At 41.1% G+C, this 20,996-nt stretch overlaps 1 protein-coding gene across 1 annotated transcript in view; it reads right to left on the reverse strand.

Moving 5' to 3' along the window:
• Positions 1 to 4,277: 4,277 nt before the first annotated feature.
• The window catches only part of lhfpl2a (LHFPL tetraspan subfamily member 2a), a 109,053-nt gene continuing 92,334 nt past the window's right edge, over positions 4,278 to 20,996 (reverse strand). Inside the window, exons 3-4 of the mRNA XM_061966056.2 lie at positions 11,339 to 11,944; positions 4,278 to 4,986 (exon numbers count right to left, since the gene is read on the reverse strand). Of these exons, the coding sequence (XP_061822040.1) occupies positions 4,730 to 4,986; positions 11,339 to 11,759 (678 nt within the window). The 5' untranslated portion in view covers positions 11,760 to 11,944 and the 3' untranslated portion in view covers positions 4,278 to 4,729. The remainder of the gene's footprint in view (positions 4,987 to 11,338; positions 11,945 to 20,996) is intronic.

The following is a 20,996-nucleotide window of genomic DNA, read 5'->3' on the forward strand; positions in this document are numbered from 1 at the left end:
CCTCATCTGGCTCCTCTCGATGCGGAGGAGCAGCGGCTTTACTTTGAGCTCCCCCCGGATGACAGAGCTTCTCACCCTATCTCTAAGGGAGAGCCCCGCCACCCGGCGGAGGAAACTCATTTCGGCCGCTTGTACCCGTGATCTTGTCCTTTCGGTCATAACCCAAAGCTCATGACCATAGGTGAGGATGGGAACGTAGATCGACCGGTAAATTGAGAGCTTTGCCTTCCGGCTCAGCTCCTTCTTCACCACAACGGATCGATACAGCGTCCGCATTACTGAAGACGCCGCACCGATCCGCCTGTCGATCTCACGATCCACTCTTCCCTCACTCGTGAACAAGACTCCGAGGTACTTGAACTCCTCCACTTGGGGCAAGATCTCCTCCCCAACCCGGAGATGGCACTCCACCCTTTTCCGGGCGAGAACCATGGACTCGGACTTGGAGGTGCTGATTCTCATCCCAGTCGCTTCACACTCAGCTGCGAACCGATCCAGTGAGAGCTGAAGATCCTGGCCAGATGAAGCCATCAGGACCAAATCATCTGCAAAAAGCAGAGACCTAATCCCGCAGCCACCAAACCGGATCCCCTCAACGCCTTGACTGCGCCTAGAAATTCTGTCCATAAAAGTTATGAACAGAATCGGTGACAAAGGGCAGCCTTGGCGGAGTCCAACCCTCACCGGAAACGTGTCCGACTTACTGCCGGCAATGCGAACCAAGCTCTGACACTGATCATACAGGGAGCGGACCGCCACAATCAGACAGTCCGAAACCCCATACTCTCTGAGCACTCCCCACAGGACTTCCCGAGGGACACGGTCGAATGCCTTCTCCAAGTCCACAAAGCACATGTAGACTGGTTGGGCAAACTCCCATGCACCCTCAAGGACCCTGCCGAGAGTATAGAGCTGGTCCACAGTTCCACGACCAGGACGAAAACCACACTGTTCCTCCTGAATCCGAGGTTCGACTATCCGGCGTAGCCTCCTCTCCAGTACACCTGAATAGACCTTACCGGGAAGGCTGAGGAGTGTGATCCCACGATAGTTAGAACACACCCTCCGGTTCCCCTTTTTAAAGAGAGGAACCACCACCCCGGTCTGCCAATCCAGAGGTACTGCCCCCGATGTCCACGCGATGCTGCAGAGTCTTGTCAACCAAGACAGCCCTACAGCATCCAGAGCCTTAAGGAACTCCGGGCGGATCTCATCCACCCCCGGGGCCTTGCCACCGAGGAGCTTTTTAACTACCTCAGCAACCTCAGCCCCAGAAATAGGAGAGCCCACCACAGATTCCTCAGGCACTGCTTCCTCATAGGAAGACGTGTTGGTGGGATTGAGGAGGTCTTCGAAGTATTCCCTCCACCGATCCACAACTTCCGCAGTCGAGGTCAGCAGAACACCATCCGCACCATACACGGTGTTGGTAGTGCACTGCTTCCCCTTCCTGAGGCGGTGGATGGTGGTCCAGAATCGCTTCGAAGCCGTCCGGAAGTCGTTTTCCATGGCTTCCCCGAACTCCTCCCATGTCCGAGTTTTTGCCTCCGCGACCGCTGAAGCCGCACACCGCTTGGCCTGTCGGTACCTGTCCGCTGCCTCAGGAGTCCCATGAGCCAAAAGAACCCGATAGGACTCCTTCTTCAGCTTGACGGCATCCCTCACCGCCGGTGTCCACCAACGGGTTCTAGGATTACCGCCACGACAGGCACCAACTACCTTGCGGCCACAGCTCCAATCAGCCGCCTCGACAATAGAGGTGCGGAACATGGTCCACTCGGACTCAATGTCCAGCACCTCCCTCGTGACATGTTCAAAGTTCTTCCGGAGGTGGGAATTGAAACTCTCTCTGACAGGAGACTCTGCCAGACGTTCCCAGCAAACCCTCACAATGCGTTTGGGCCTGCCAGGTCTGTCCGGCATCCTCCCCCACCATCGCAGCCAACTCACCACCAGGTGGTGATCGGTAGAAAGCTCCGCCCCTCTCTTCACCCGAGTGTCCAAAACATGAGGCCGCAAATCCGATGACACAACTACAAAGTCGATCATAGAACTGCGGCCTAGGGTGTCCTGGTGCCAAGTGCACATATGGACACCCTTATGCTTGAACATGGTGTTCGTTATGGACAATCCGTGACGGGCACAAAAGTCCAATAACAAAACACCACTTGGGTTCAGATCCGGGCGGCCATTCTTCCCAATCACGCCTCTCCAGGTTTCACTGTCGTTGCCAATATGAGCGTTGAAGTCCCCCAGTAGAACGAGGGAATCACCCGGGGGAGCACTCTCAAGTACTCCCTCGAGTGAATCCAAAAAGGGTGGGTACTCTGAGCTGCTGTTTGGCGCGTAAGCGCAAACAACAGTCAGGACCCGTCCCCCCACCCGAAGGCGGAGGGAAGCTACCCTCTCGTCCACCGGGTTGAACTCCAACATGCAGGCTCTGAGCCGGGGGGCAACAAGAATTGCCACCCCAGCCCGTCGCCTCTCACTGCTGGCAACGCCAGAGTGGAAGAGAGTCCAACCCCTCTCGAGAGAACTGGTTCCAGAGCCCTTGCTGTGCGTCGAGGTGAGTCCGACTATATCCAACCGGAACTTCTCTACCTCGCGCACTAGCTCAGGCTCCTTCCCCCCCAGCGAGGTGACGTTCCACGTCCCAAGAGCTAGCTTCTGTAGCCGAGGATCGGACCGCCAAGTGCCCTGCCTTCGGCTACCGCCCAGCTCACATTGCACCCGACCTCTATGGCCCCTGCTATGGGTGGTGAGCCCATTGGAGGGGGGACCCACGTTGCCTCTTCGGGCTGTGCCCGGCCGGGCCCCATGGGGACAGGCCCGACCACCAGGCGCTCGCCATCGTGCCCCAACTCCGGGCCTGGCTCCGGAGGGGGGCCCCGGTGACCCGCGTCCGGGCGAGGGAAATCTGAGTCTCGGTTCTTGCATTTCCATAGAAGTCTTAAATATATATAAATATATATATATATATAAATATATATATATAAATATATATATATATATATACATATATATATATATACATATATATATATAAATATATATATATACATATATATATATATATAAATATATATATATATATATGTATAAATAAATATATATAAATATATATCATCAGGAGATGATTGAGGGAACCCCTCATGAAACAGGCCTGTAGAGATGAAGTAGTCTTGTGATTTTTTTTCCCACACATACATATATTGCGCTCTACTACGGTATCGAGCACTATTTTTTGGATAACCTTATTAAGACATACATATATATATATATATATATATATACATATATATATATATATATATATATATATATATATTAATATATATATATATATATATATATATATATATATATATATATATATATATATATATATATAGTAACCTGCCTACCGCCCGAATGCAGCTGAGATAGGCTCCAGCGACCCCAAAAGGGACAAGCGGTAGGAAATGGATGGGTGGATGGACATATATATATTATATATTTTTAAAATATAATATATTATATATGTATAATATACATATATATAATATATATGTGTGTAAATGTATACATTAATATAAAACTATGTGTGTGTATATATATATATATATATATATATTTATCAATTTGAAAATATATGTGGGTGTATGTGTATATATAAGTATTTTACTTTATATATAAATATATATATATATGTATATAATATATATATAAACATAAAAGTATAAAAATATACATTATATACATACAAAAATAGATACAAATATATATAAATATATACATCTATATTTGTATATATAATATAAAATATTGTTATAAGAATATATACACAAAACATATATACATAAATATGTATATATAAATATATACTACACTACTGTATTTTAATGTCATTATGGTGGTACTTAATGAATACTTAGGTCTACTACACTACTGTATTTTAATGTCATTATGGTGGTACTTGATGAATACTTAGATCTACTACACTACTGTATTTTAATGTTGTCATTATGGTGGTACTTAATGAATACTTAGGTCTACTACACTACTGTATTTTAATGTCATTATGGTGGTACTTAATGAATACTTAGGTCTACTACACTACTGTATTACAATGATGTCATTATGGTGGTACTTGGAGAGTCAAGTGTTTTCTCAGGTGGTACTTGGTGAAAGAAGTTTGAGGTAATTCCACACACACCAGTGGAGAAAAAAAGCCCACCCTCAGTTGGAGGCGTGTCCTACTTCAAGTCTCCTCCAGCGGACAAAAAAAATCCAAACGCTTTCCCCTTTTTTTCTTCTTTTATTGTCCTGCACACACCAGCTGACAGCACACACACACACACACACGTCTCCGTGCGGCAACACAACACAGGTTGCTAAGGCAACGAGAGACACGTCCTCCGCGGGAGCAGGAAAAACAAAAAAAAAACAAACAAAAGTTCTTTACCGGAACTCTGACGTGGAAGGTCTTTAGTTCAGTGACGGTTGCCACGGCGACACAGTCTCTCTCTCGGGATGCTGAACCTGCACGGACTGAAGAATCCTCTCTGGCGATACATTTCAAGGGTCTCACACACACACACGCACGCACACACACACACACACTACATTCCGTAAGCTCCATCAGTCCACTCTTGAGTGGAGTAGTTTTATTTTGGCGGAGTGGCAGTTCCCTGGAGGACTACAGTATGTACAAAAGTAAGCAAGGGTGCCCCCTGGTGGCGGGATGACGTCACAGCAGGCAAATGAGGCTCTTGCCCTCCTCGATCTCCTCCTGCACTTTGTCACTGGAGGTGGCGATCTCTGCCTGGGCGGAGAAGACGGCACACAGGAAGGTGAGCAGCGTGCCGCCCATGGCCGTGTAGAAGGCCCAGCCCATGGAGCACAGGCCCGCGCGGTACGGCGCCGCGTCCGGCCCGCAGTACAGCTGGACCTTGTCCGAACCCCAGCCGGCGGGGTACAGCATCAGGCCCAGGATCAAGAAGAGACCTGCGGGGACAGACCAGGGGGAGGAGTCAGCGCCACCTTGTGTCCAGAAAAGAACACACACGTGCTATGTAGGAGTGACGTGCAGTCATGGAAAGAAAAAAAATGTAAAAAGAAAAATCCATCCATCCATCCATTTTCTACCGCTTATTCCCTTCGGGGGCGCTGGAGTCTATCTCAGCTACATACGGGCGGAAGGCGTAATTGTTGTGTATCCAGTGATTATACCGGGGGGGGGGGGGCAATTATTTTTTACCGCATGATCAACCCGAGCACTGCTGGAGGGCCACACTGACAATATTTCAATTCAACTTTGCTCAAATTATTTTTGATATCCCATAAGACAGTGGTTCTCAAATGGGGGTACTTGAAGGCATGCCAAGGGGTACGTGCGATTTTTTTTTTAAATATTCTAAAAATAGCAACAATTCAAAAATCACTTATAAATATAAATAATCTTTTTTGTCCAAATAGTTCAAGAAAGACCACTTACAAATGAGCAATATTTTGCACTGTAATACAATTTAATGAATCATAAACTGATGACATAGTGCTGTATTTTACTTCTTTATCTCTTTTTTTTCCAACCAAAAATGCTTTGCTTTGATTAGGGGGTACTTGAATTAAAAAAAAAATTCACAGGGGGTACATCACTGAAAAAAGGTTGAGAACCACTGCCGTAAGACAAATAATAATAATAATAATAATAATATTTTCATTTAACCTAACTTAACTTTATACAAAAGCAGATGGCTTTTGATGCTTTTATTTTTAACACTTTCTTACACAACACTTCCTGATGTATAATACAATGCAAAAATGTCAATTTCTGTTACTTTATCCTGCATCCTCTTTATTATTATTTATTTATTTATTTAATTTATTTATTTATTTATTATCATTATTTATTCATTTATTATTATTATTATTATTATTTATTTATTATTTATTTCTGTCACTTTATCCTGCATCCTCTTTGTTGTGAACGTACCGCCTGTGAGGTGATTGGCGAAGGAGGAGGAAGCGTCGCTGTTGCGGAAATGAGGAGTGAGGCTTGGATTACTTTTGTTTTTGTGTGACTTGTGACTTGTGTATTACTTTTGTTTTTGTGTGACTTGTGTATTACTTTTGTTTTTGTGTGACTTGTGACTTGTGTATTACTTTTGTTTTTGTGTGACTTGTGTATTACTTTTGTTTTTGTGTGACTTGTGACTTGTGTATTACTTTTGTTTTTGTGTGACTTGTGTATTACTTTTGTTTTTGTGTGACTTGTGACTTGTGTATTACTTTTGTTTTTGTGTGACTTGTGTATTACTTTTGTTTTTGTGTGACTTGTGACTTGTGTATTACTTTTGTTTTTGTGTGACTTGTGTATTACTTTTGTTTTTGTGTGACTTGTGACTTGTGTATTACTTTTGTTTTTGTGTGACTTGTGTATTACTTTTGTTTTTGTGTGACTTGTGACTTGTGTATTACTTTTGTTTTTGTGTGACTTGTGTATTACTTTTGTTTTTGTGTGACTTGTGACTTGTGTATTACTTTTGTTTTTGTGTGACTTGTGTATTACTTTTGTTTTTGTGTGACTTGTGACTTGTGTATTACTTTTGTTTTTGTGTGACTTGTGTATTACTTTTGTTTTTGTGTGACTTGTGACTTGTGTATTACTTTTGTTTTTGTGTGACTTGTGTATTACTTTTGTTTTTGTGTGACTTGTGACTTGTGTATTACTTTTGTTTTTGTGTGACTTGTGTATTACTTTTGTTTTTGTGTGACTTGTGACTTGTGTATTACTTTTGTTTTTGTGTGACTTGTGTATTACTTTTGTTTTTGTGTGACTTGTGACTTGTGTATTACTTTTGTTTTTGTGTGACTTGTGTATTACTTTTGTTTTTGTGTGACTTGTGACTTGTGTATTACTTTTGTTTTTGTGTGACTTGTGTATTACTTTTGTTTTTGTGTGACTTGTGACTTGTGTATTACTTTTGTTTTTGTGTGACTTGTGTATTACTTTTGTTTTTGTGTGACTTGTGACTTGTGTATTACTTTTGTTTTTGTGTGACTTGTGTATTACTTTTGTTTTTGTGTGACTTGTGACTTGTGTATTACTTTTGTTTTTGTGTGACTTGTGTATTACTTTTGTTTTTGTGTGACTTGTGACTTGTGTATTACTTTTGTTTTTGTGTGACTTGTGTATTACTTTTGTTTTTGTGTGACTTGTGACTTGTGTATTACTTTTGTTTTTGTGTGACTTGTGTATTACTTTTGTTTTTGTGTGACTTGTGACTTGTGTATTACTTTTGTTTTTGTGTGACTTGTGTATTACTTTTGTTTTTGTGTGACTTGTGACTTGTGTATTACTTTTGTTTTTGTGTGACTTGTGTATTACTTTTGTTTTTGTGTGACTTGTGACTTGTGTATTACTTTTGTTTTTGTGTGACTTGTGTATTACTTTTGTTTTTGTGTGACTTGTGACTTGTGTATTACTTTTGTTTTTGTGTGACTTGTGTATTACTTTTGTTTTTGTGTGACTTGTGACTTGTGTATTACTTTTGTTTTTGTGTGACTTGTGTATTACTTTTGTTTTTGTGTGACTTGTGACTTGTGTATTACTTTTGTTTTTGTGTGACTTGTGTATTACTTTTGTTTTTGTGTGACTTGTGACTTGTGTATTACTTTTGTTTTTGTGTGACTTGTGTATTACTTTTGTTTTTGTGTGACTTGTGACTTGTGTATTACTTTTGTTTTTGTGTGACTTGTGTATTACTTTTGTTTTTGTGTGACTTGTGACTTGTGTATTACTTTTGTTTTTGTGTGACTTGTGTATTACTTTTGTTTTTGTGTGACTTGTGACTTGTGTATTACTTTTGTTTTTGTGTGACTTGTGTATTACTTTTGTTTTTGTGTGACTTGTGACTTGTGTATTACTTTTGTTTTTGTGTGACTTGTGTATTACTTTTGTTTTTGTGTGACTTGTGTATTACTTTTGTTTTTGTGTGACTTGTGTATTACTTTTGTTTTTGTGTGACTTGTGACTTGTGTATTACTTTTGTTTTTGTGTGACTTGTGTGTTACTTTTGTTTTTGTGTGACTTGTGACTTGTGTATTACTTTTGTTTTTGTGTGACTTGTTTTTGTGTCTTTCTTGGACTTGTGTCTTTTGTGTGACTTGTGTGTCTTCCTAGGACTTGTGTCTTTTGTGTGACTTATGTCTTTTGTGTGACTTGTGTATGCCTTTTGTTTTTGTGTCTTCCTAGGACTTGTGTCTTTTGTGGGACTTTTGTATGCCTTTTGTTTTTGTGTCTTTTGTGGGACTTGTTTTTGTGTCTTGTGTGGGACTTTTGTTTTTGTGTCTTGTGTGACCTGTGGGACTTTTGTTTGTGTGTCTTCCTAGGACTTGTGTCTTTTGTGGGACTTGTGTCTTTTTTGTGTGACTTGTGTCTTTTGTGTGACTTTTGTTTTTGTGTCTTTTGTGTGACTTTTGTTTTTGTGTCTTTTGTGTGACTTGTAGGACTTTTGTTTTTGTGTCTTCCTTGGACTTGTGTCTTTCTAAGACTTGTGTCCCGCTAAGACTTGTGTGTTAAGTGTGTGTGTGTGTGTGTTTAGTGTGTGTGTGTGAAGTGGTGTGTGTGTCACGTAGAAGAAGGAAATGAAAAGTAGGTCATAGATTCTTTCCACATGTTGCTTTGCTCTACAGCTGACGTGCTCGCCCACTACACTGATGACATACACCAGCTATGCTCTTCATAGGCCACACACACACACACACACACACACACACACACACACACACACACACACACACACACACACACACACACACACACACACACACACACACACACACACGCACACAAACACACACACACACGAAGGACAAAGACTTTCTGGATCACACAGAAAAGTAAGAATGTTCCTTGAACTCGTCATTTCCCAGGATCCCTGAATGCAACACTTGGTTCTTTAACAAAGGCTCCACTATTACACACAAGTATTTATCCCTAAACAGGCTTTGCTACACATCTTAAAATAACGACTATCCATGGCTACAGCTACAGACGTGGCAGATACACATTCTGATCAACCATGACTGATATCGGCTGATACCAATGGCGATCATCACATGTATCAACTGTACACTTTTTCATGCATTAATGGTACAGGATAGACGGACGAACGGATGAATGGATGGACAGATAGATGGACGGATGGACTGAACGACGGATGTATGGATGGAGGACAGACGGATGGATGGAGAACGGACAGATGGATGGACGGACGGATGGATGGAGGGACGAACAGTTGGACGGACGGATGGACGACGGATGGATGGACAAATGGATGGAAGGTGGATGGACGTACAGGTGGACAGACGGACGGATGAACGGAAGGATAGACGAACGAACGGATGAATGGATGGACGGACAAACAAATGGATGGACGGACGGATGAATAGATGGACGAGTGGATGGACAGATGGATGGACGGATGGACTGACCGACGGATGTATGGATGGAGGACAGACAGATGGATGGACAGACGGATGGATGGAGGACGGACAGATGGATGGACGGACGGGTGGACGGACGGATGGATGGATGGACGGACAGACGGACTAACAGTTGGACGGACGGATAGACGACGGACGGATGGGCGGATGGATGGACAAATGGATGGAAGGTGGACGGACGTACAGGTGGATAGACGGACGGATGGACGGAAGGATAGACGGATGAACGGATGGACGGACAAACAAATGGACGGACGGATGAATGGATGGACAAATGGATGGACAAATGGATGGAAGGTGGACGGACGTACAGGTGGATAGACGGACGGATGGACGGAAGGATAGACGGATGAACGGATGGACGGACAAACAAATGGACGGACGGATGAATGGATGGACAAATGGATGGACAAATGGATGGACTGACCGACGGATGTATGGATGGATGGACGGACGGATGGATGGACGGACAGGTGGACGGACGGATGGATGGACGGACGGGTGGACAGACGGGTGGATGGGCGGATGGATGAACAAATGGATGGAAGGTGGACGGACGGATAGATGGATGAATGGCTGGACGGACGGACGGACGGACGGATGGATGGATGGACGGACAGACGGACTAACAGTTGGACGGACGGATAGACGACGGACGGATGGGCGGATGGATGGACAAATGGATGGAAGGTGGACGGACGTACAGGTGGATAGACGGACGGATGGACGGAAGGATAGACGGATGAACGGATGGACGGACAAACAAATGGACGGACGGATGAATGGATGGACAAATGGATGGACAAATGGATGGACTGACCGACGGATGTATGGATGGATGGACGGACGGATGGATGGACGGACAGGTGGACGGACGGATGGATGGACGGACAGGTGGACGGACGGATGGATGGACGGACGGGTGGACAGACGGGTGGATGGGCAGATGGATGAACAAATGGATGGAAGGTGGACGGACGGATAGATGAATGAATGGCTGGACGGACGGATGGATGGATGGACGGACAAATGGATGGAAGGTGGACGGACATACAGGTGGATAGACGGACGGATGGACGGAAGGATAGACGGATGAACGGATGGACGGACAAACAAATGGACGGACGGATGAATGGATGGACAAATGGATGGACAAATGGATGGACTGACCGACGGATGTATGGATGGATGGACGGACGGATGGATGGACGGACAGGTGGACGGACGGATGGATGGACGGACGGGTGGACGGACGGGTGGATGGGCGGATGGATGAACAAATGGATGGAAGGTGGACGGACGGATAGATGGATGAATGGCTGGACGGACGGATGAATGGATGGACGAACGGACTGTTGGCCGAACGGACGGATGGTAGGAGGACGCACATATGGATGGATGGACGGGCGGACGAACAGTTGGATGGACAGATGGACGACGGATGGATGAACAAATGCATGGAAGGTGGACGGACGTACGGGTGGGTGGACGATGGACGGATGGACGGAAGGATAGATGGATGAACGGATAGATGAATGGATGGACGAATGGATGGATGGACGAACGGACGGATGGTTGGAGGACGCACAGATGGATGGATGGACGGACGAACAGTTGGATGGACAGATGGACGACGGATGGATGAACAAATGGATGGAAGGTGGACGGACGTACAGGTGGATGGACAACGGACGGATGGACGGAAGGATAGACGGACGGATGAACGGATGAATGGATGGACAGATGGATGAACGGATGAATGGATGAACGGATGGATGGATGGATGAATGGACAGATGGATGAATGGTTGGATGTATGTATGTATGTATGTATGTACGTAGGGTGTTACCTGCGATGGCCTGCAGCAGGCCGCAGACGTTGAAGATGCTCTTCTTCATGATGCTCTGGAAGCACATGGTGAAGACAGAGATGAAGGCCACAGCACACAGCAACAAGATGCCAGCTGCCAGGAAGATGGAAGTGGCCTGCCAGAACCCGCTGGCGATCTCGCCAAAGTGGACGGCGTACGGCCCGCACAGCACGCCGCGCTTCAGGTGTGGCAGCTTGACGCAGCGGCCGTAGATGCCCAGCGTGGGCCTGTAGGCCTCGCCCGCCGCCGTGGTGCCGTGGTGTCCGAAGACGGCGTCGGGCGTGCGCGGGTAGCCCACCAGCCAGTCGGTGCTCATGAAGGCGATGAGCTCAGCGAAGGCGGCCACGATGCTCAGCAGAGTCCACAGCATGGAGCGGCAGGTGACGATCACATGACACATGCTGGCGGCGAATCCCTGGCGCTCCTCACGCTGAAGAAGTGGTCTCTCGCCTCACTTCCTGTTCCAGGGTTCCTCTTATCTCCCCTCCTCCTCTCGCATGCAGCTCGCCGTCCTTCGTCTTACGCCCGCCGCTCGCCGTCTACATCCTTTTAGTGCGGCCTTCCCCTGGGCCGACACCCACACACCTACAAGATAACACACATGAGGCAGGGCAAAGTCTACACAGTGTGTGTGTGTGTGTGTGTGTGTGTGTGTGTGTGTGTGTGTGTGTGTGTGTGTGTGTGTGTGTGTGTGTGTGTTCACGAGGTGCCAACAGCTTCTCGGTAAATATTTGATTGCTGAAAATCAGCCGCCACCTAGTGGAGGTTGTGAGTAAATCAGGACAATGAACATGAATTCTACATGGAAGAGAACACAGCACAGCATTTACTTGTACGACCCAATCCGCACTAACTTTCCCACTCGCGCCGCAAATTGCTCCCAACATGGAAAGTCCACACAAAAAAGTCACATGTAACACAACCTGCTCACTGGACTTTGTGGGTAGTAAAAAACAAAGTCATCATTCAAAATGACATCATTTAAAGCCACTGCAATGCATGATGGGAAAAATGCAAGACACCCTTCCACATGTTTTTAACGGCTTGATATTTCTGAATGATTACAAAACTTAAAGGAGGTTGTCACTAAACAAGGTAGGAGTCGAACTTTAACATTCTCATAAATTATATTAATATATATATATATACATACATTTATATACATACATATATACCGTAAATACATACATACACACATACATATATATATATATATATATATATATACATACATACATACATGTATATATACCTACATACATATATGTATATATACCTGTATACATATATACATATATATATACATACATATATGCATATATATATATACATACATAAATGTATACATACCTACATACATACATACATACCTACATACATACATGTATATATATATACACATACGTACATACATCCATGTATATATACCTACATATATACCTACATACATACATGTATATATACCTACATACATACATGTGTATATATACACACACACAGTATATATATGTATATATACATACATACATACATTTATATATACACACATACATACATTTATATATACACATACATACATACATGTATATATATATATATACATACATACATGTATATATATACATACATGTATATATACATACATACATACATGTATATATACACATACATACATACATGTGTATATATATATACATACATGTGTATATATATATACATACATACATACATGTATATATACACACATACATATATGTACATACATACACATACGTACATGTACATACATACATGTGTATGTATACATACATACATGTATATATACACATACATATGTATATATATATATACATACATTTATGTATATATAAATACATGTATGTATGTACATGTACGTTTGTGTATGTATGTACATATATGTATATATACATACATGTATGTGTACATACATATATGTATGTGTACATACATATATGTATGTATACATACATATATGTATGTATACATACATATATGTATGTATACATGTATATGTATGTATACATACATGTATATATATATATATATATATATATATATATATATATATATATATATATATATATATATATATATATATATATATATATATATATATATATATATATATATATATATATATGTATATATACATACATTTTTGTTTATTTTTAACTTGGGACTTCCCGCGGGCTGGATTTTGGAGAGAGAGGGAAAAAAAGACCCCGAGGGTCTCCATGAAGCAGCTGACCTGCAGGTCAGTCAGATAAGGACCCACCCAGGTGTCATGTGATCACAGATAAGGACCCACCCACATGTCATGTGATCACAGATAAGGACCCACCCAGGTGTCATGTGATCACAGATAAGGACCCACCCACATGTCATGTGATCACAGATAAGGACCCACCCACATGTCATGTGATCACAGATAAGGACCCACCCACGTGTCATGTGATCACAGATAAGGACCCACCCACGTGTCATGTGATCACAGATAAGGACCCACCCACATGTCATGTGATCACAGATAACCTCCACGCTGACACCTGACACTCATCACACAACCGACTCTTTGTTAATGCGCCGCGCTGGAGTTGACCAATCAGAGCAGACTGGGCTTTCAGGGGGGCGGAGCTTCAAAAATAAATGCAGGGGTTATTAGTGATTCTGCCACTAGGGGGCGCTGTGGCTGAATGTTGGCAAGTGGCAGCCGCACACATGGTTCTTGTGTTTATACTCCCTTTCTTTGTGTGTGTGTGTGTGTGTGTGTGTGTGTGTGTGTGTACACACACTTTGATCTATCCTGTTTAGCGTGGTGACGCCATGACATCATAGCAAGGCCACTGCACAGTTGGACCGAGAAGGGACATTCTATCAATCACAGAATGCCCTCGTCGCCTCGCCGCGTCCCAGAGGCCGTCTGATGAGACGGCTCAAACATTTGCAGGGAAAAAAAAGAGTTGACAGGAAGACTGTCAGCAGAAAACTCTTTAATTGGGAGCAGCTGGGCAGATAAGACGCCAGAGGTCTGAGCCGGACACTTAACCTTTGACCTCGCTTTGCCAGCAGTTTGTGACCTACCTGCTGGTCTTCATTTGCCTGAAGCTCAACTCAACATCTGCTACTGAATATCACTCTGATATCAGCAAGTATCCCATTGTATCGTCATGCATCTAAATTCTCCGATACCAATATTTTGGTACCGGTACCAAAATGCATTTCGATACTTTTCTAAATAAAGAGAATCCACAAAAGAATGTCATTATTGGCTTTATTTGAATAATAAATCGATATTGGACAGGGCCCATCCAATATCACTCTGATATCAGCAAGTATCCGATTGTATCGTCGTGCATCTAAACTCTCCGATACCAATATTTTGGTACCGGTACCAAAATGTATTTCGATACTTTTCTAAATAAAGGGGACCACAAAAAAATGTAATTATTGGCTTTAGTTGAAAAAATAAATCGATATTGGACAGGGCCCATCCAATATCGCTCTGATATCAGCAAGTATCGGATTGTATCGTCGTGTAATCTAAACTCTCCGATACCAATATTTTGGTACTGGTACCAAAATGCATTTCGATACTTTTCTAAATAAAGGGGACCACAAAAAAAATGTAATTATTGGCTTTATTTTAATAATAAATCGATATTGGATGGGGCCCATCCAATATCACTCTGATATCAGAAAGTATCGGATTGTATCGTTGTGCATCTAAACTCTCTGATTAGGGTTGTCCCGATACCGATATTTTGGTACCGGTACCAAAATGTATTTCGATATTTTTCTAAATAAAGGGGACCAAAAAAAAAAAATAATTATTGGCTTTATTTTAATAATAAATCGATATTGGACGGGCCCCATCCAATATCACTCTGATATCAGCAAGTATCCGATTGTATCGTCGTGCATCTAAACTCTCCGATACCAATATTTTGGTACCGGTACCAAAATGCATTTCGATACTTTTCTAAATAAAGGGGACCACAAAAAAAATGTCATTATTGGCTTTATTTTAATAATAAATCAATATTGGACAGGGCCCGTCCAATATCGCTCTGATATCAGCAAGTATCGGATTGTATCGTCGTGTAATCTAAACTCTCCGATTAGGGTTGTCCCGATACCAATATTTTAGTACCGGTACCAAAATGTATTTTGATACTTTTCTAAATAAAGGGGACCACAAAAAAATGTCATTATTGGCTTTATTTGAATAATAAATCGATATTGGACGGGCCCCATCCAATATCACTCTGATATCAGCAAGTATCGGATTGTATCGTCGTGCATCTAAACTCTCCGATACCAATATTTTGGTACCGGTACCAAAATGTATTTCGATACTTTTCTAAATAAAGGGGACCACAAAAAAATGTCATTATTGGCTTTATTTTAATAATAAATCGATATTGGACGGGGCCCATCCAATATCACTTTGATATCAGCAAGTATCGGATTGTATCATCGTGTAATCTAAACTCTCCGATTAGGGTTATCCCGATACCAATATTTTAGTACCGGTACCAAAATGTGTTTCCATACTTTTCTAAATAAAGGGGACCACAAAAAAAAAAGTCATTATTGGCTTTATTTTAATAATAAATCGATATTGGACGGGGCCCATCCAATATCACTCTGATATCAGCAAGTATCCGATTGTATCGTCGTGCATCTAAACTCTCCGATACCAATATTTTGGTACCGGTACCAAAATGTATTTCGATACTTTTCTAAATAAAGGGGACCACAAAAAATGTAATTATTGGCTTTATTTGAATAATAAATCGATATTGGACGGGGCCCATCCACTATTACTCTGATATCAGCAAGTATCCGATTGTATCGTCGTGCATCTAAACTCTCCGATTAGGGTTGTCCCGATACCGATATTTTGGTACCGGTATCAAAATGTATTTCGATACTTTTCTAAATAAAGGGGACCACAAAAAAATGTCATTATTGGCTTTATTTTAATAATAAATCGATATTGGACGGGGCCCATCCAATATCACTCTGATATCAGCAAGTATCGGATTGTATCGTCGTGCATCTAAACTCTCCGATACCAATATTTTGCTACCGGTACCAAAATGTATTTTGATACTTTTCTAAATAAAGGGGACCACAAAAAAATGTAATTATTGGCTTTATTTTAATAATAAATCGATATTGGATGGGGCCCATCCTATATCACTCTGATATCAGCAAGTATCGGATTGTATCGTCGTGTAATCTAAACTCTCCGATTAGGGTTGTCCCGATACCGATATTTTGGTACCGGTACCAAAATGTATTTCGATACTTTTCTAAATAAAGGGGACCACAAAAAAATGTCATTATTGGCTTTATTTTAATAATAAATCGATATTGGACGGGGCCCATCCAATATCACTCTGATATCAGCAAGTATCCAATTGTATCGTCGTGCATCTAAACTCTCCGATACCAATATTTTGGTACCGGTACCAAAATGCATTTCGATACTTTTCTAAATAAAGAGGACCACAAAAAAATGTCATTATTGGCTTTATTTTAATAATAAATCGATATTGGACGGGGCCCATCCAACATCATTCTGATATCAGCAAGTATCGGATTGTATCGTCGTGCATCTAAACTCTCCGATATCAATATTTTGGTACTGGTACAAAAATGTGTTTCGATACTTTTCTAAACAAAGGGGACCACAAAAAAATGTCATTATTGGCTTTATTTTAATAATAAATCGATATTGGACGGGGCCCATCCAATATCGCTCTGATATCAGCAAGTATCGGATTGTATCATTGTGTAATCTAAACTCTCCGATTAGGATTGTCCCGATACCAATATTTTGGTACCGGTACCAAAATGTATTTCGATACTTTTCTAAATAAAGGGGACCACAAAAAAATGTAATTATTAGCTTTATTTTAATAATAAATCGATATTGGACGGGGCCCATCCAATATCACTCTGATATCAGCAAGTATCGGATTGTATCGTCGTGCATCTAAACTCTCCGATATCAATATTTTGGTACTGGTACCAAAATGTATTTCGATACTTTTCTAAACAAAGGGGACCACAAAAAAATGTCATTATTGGCTTTATTTTAATAATAAATCGATATTGGACGGGGCCCATCCAACATCACTCTGATATCAGCAAGTATCGGATTGTATCGTCGTGCATCTAAACTCTCCGATATCAATATTTTGGTACTGGTACCAAAATGTATTTCGATACTTTTCTAAACAAAGGGGACCACAAAAAAATTGTCATTATTGGCTTTATTTTAATAATAAATCGATATTGGACGGGGCCCATCCAATATCGCTCTGATATCAGCAAGTATCGGATTGTATCATTGTGTAATCTAAACTCTCCGATTAGGATTGTCCCGATACCAATATTTTGGTACCGGTACCAAAATGTATTTCGATACTTTTCTAAATAAAGGGGACCACAAAAAAATGTAATTATTAGCTTTATTTTAATAATAAATCGATATTGGACGGGGCCCATCCAACATCACTCTGATATCAGCAAGTATCGGATTGTATCGTCGTGCATCTAAACTCTCCGATATCAATATTTTGGTACTGGTACCAAAATGTATTTCGATACTTTTCTAAACAAAGGGGACCACAAAAAATTGTCATTATTGGCTTTATTTTAATAATAAATCGATATTGGACGGGGCCCATCCAACATCACTCTGATATCAGCAAGTAACGGATTGTATCGTCGTGCATCTAAACTCTCCGATATCAATATTTTGGTACTGGTACCAAAATGTATTTCGATACTTTTCTAAACAAAGGGGACCACAAAAAATGTCATTATTGGCTTTATTTTAATAATAAATCGATATTGGACGGGGCCCATCCAATATCGCTCTGATATCAGCAAGTATCGGATTGTATCATTGTGTAATCTAAACTCTCCGATTAGGATTGTCCCGATACCAATATTTTGGTACCGGTACCAAAATGTGTTTCCATACTTTTCTAAATAAAGGGGACCACAAAAAAAATGTCATTATTGGCTTTGTTTTAATAATAAATCGATATTGGACGGGGCCCATCCAATATCACTATGATATCAGCAAGTATCCGATTGTATCGTCGTGCATCTAAACTCTCCGATACCAATATTTTGGTACCGGTACCAAAATGTATTTCGATACTTTTCTAAACAAAGGGGACCACAAAAAAATGTCATTATTGGCTTTATTTTAATAATAAATCGATATTGGACGGGGTCCATCCAACATCACTCTGATATCAGCAAGTATCGGATTGTATCGTCGTGCATCTAAACTCTCCGATATCAATATTTTGGTACTGGTACCAAAATGTATTTCGATACTTTTCTAAACAAAGGGGACCACAAAAAATTGTCATTATTGGCTTTATTTTAATAATAAATCGATATTGGACGGGGCCCATCCAATATCGCTCTGATATCAGCAAGTATCAGATTGTATCATTGTGTAATCTAAACTCTCCGATTAGGATTGTCCCGATACCAATATTTTGGTACCGGTACCAAAATGTGTTTCCATACTTTTCTAAATAAAGGGGACCACAAAAAAATGTCATTATTGGCTTTATTTTAATAATAAATCGATATTGGACGGGGCCCATCCAATATCGCTCTGATATCAGCAAGTATCGGATTGTATCGTCGTGCATCTAAACTCTCCAATATCAATATTTTGGTACTGGTTCCAAAATGTATTTCGATACTTTTCTAAACAAAGGGGACCACAAAAAAATGTCATTATTGGCTTTATTTTAATAATAAATCGATATTGGATGGGGCCCATCCAACATCACTCTGATATCAGCAAGTATCGGATTGTATCGTCGTGCATCTAAACTCTCTGATACCAATATTTTGGTACCGGTACCAAAATGTGTTTCCATACTTTTCTAAACAAAGGGGACCACAAAAAATTGTCATTATTGGCTTTATTTTAATAATAAATCGATATTGGACGGGGCCCATCCAACATCACTCTGATATCAGCAAGTATCCGATTGTATCGTCGTGCATCTAAACTCTCCGATACCAATATTTTGGTACCGGTACCAAAATGCATTTCGATACTTTTCTAAATAAAGGGGACCACAAAAAAATGTCATTATTGGCTTTATTTTAATAATAAATCGATATTGGACGGGGCCCATCCAATATCACTCTGATATCAGCAAGTATCGGATTGTATCATCGTGTAATTTAACACTCCGATTAGGATTGTCCCTATACCAATATTTTGGTACCCGTACCAAAATGTATTTCGATACTTTTCTAAATAAAGAGAATCCACAAAAAAATTTCATTATTGGCTTTATTTTAATAATAAATCGATATTGGACGGGGCCCATCCAATATCGCTCTGATATCAGCAAGTATCGGATTGTATCATTGTGTAATCTAAACTCTCCGATTAGGATTGTCCCGATACCAATATTTTGGTACCGGTACCAAAATGTGTTTCCATACTTTTCTAAATAAAGGGGACCACAAAAAAATGTCATTATTGGCTTTATTTTAATAATAAATCGATATTGGACGGGGCCCATCCAATATCACTATGATATCAGCAAGTATCCGATTGTATCGTCATGCATCTAAACTCTCCGATACCAATATTTTGGTACCGGTACCAAAATGTGTTTCCATACTTTTCTAAATAAAGGGGACCACAAAAAAATGTCACTATTGGCTTTATTTTAATAATAAATCGATATTGGACAGGGTATATCAGAGTGATATTGGATGGGCCAATATCACTCTGATATCAGCAAGTATCCGATTGTATCGTCGTGCATCTTTTAGTAGTAAGTAAACAAACAAAGACTCCTAATTAGTCTATGCAGTAACATATTGTGTCATTAATACACCTATTATTTTGTACACACTATGAGGGACAAACTGTATAAAATGGATTATTAATCTACTTGTTCATTTACTGTTAATATCTGCTTATTTTCTCTTTCAACATGTTCTATCTACACTTCTGTTAAAATGTAATAATCACTTATTCTTCTCTTCTTTGATACTTTACATTAATTTTGGATGATACCACACATTTAAGTATTGATCCGATACCAAGTAGTTACAGGATCATACATTGGTCAAAGTCCTCATGTGTCCAGGGACGTATTACCTGAGTTTATAAACATAATACGAATTCAAATAAAAGAAAAAATATTGATGTAATCATAGTAGTATCGACTAGATACACTCTTGTACTTGGTATCATTACAGTGGATGTCAGGTGTAGATCCACCCATGCCGTTTTTATTTACATTGTGACGCCGGTGAGCTATTGTATCCTCCTACGGTGTGTCGTGAAGCATGTTTAGCTATTCCTCGTCCTCCAGTGATAATGGTACTTGTAAGAAACTCACTTTATTTGTCGCCATGGAGACGAGGATTAGTGATTTAGAAGTAGCTAAAACACTGCCTTTATCGTTAGTTTTCAAGCCAAAATGCGTCCATTCTCCCTTTTCTGTCTACACACTGTGTCTGCTTGTAAGTACTCTGTGTGTGTGTGCGCTGCCGAACATGCTCCTCTGCTCATTTTTACAGGCAATGTCACGACATGCCT

The sequence above is a fragment of the Nerophis lumbriciformis genome, linkage group LG11 (genome assembly GCF_033978685.3).
Source record: "Nerophis lumbriciformis linkage group LG11, RoL_Nlum_v2.1, whole genome shotgun sequence".
Lineage (NCBI taxonomy): Eukaryota > Metazoa > Chordata > Actinopteri > Syngnathiformes > Syngnathidae > Nerophis > Nerophis lumbriciformis.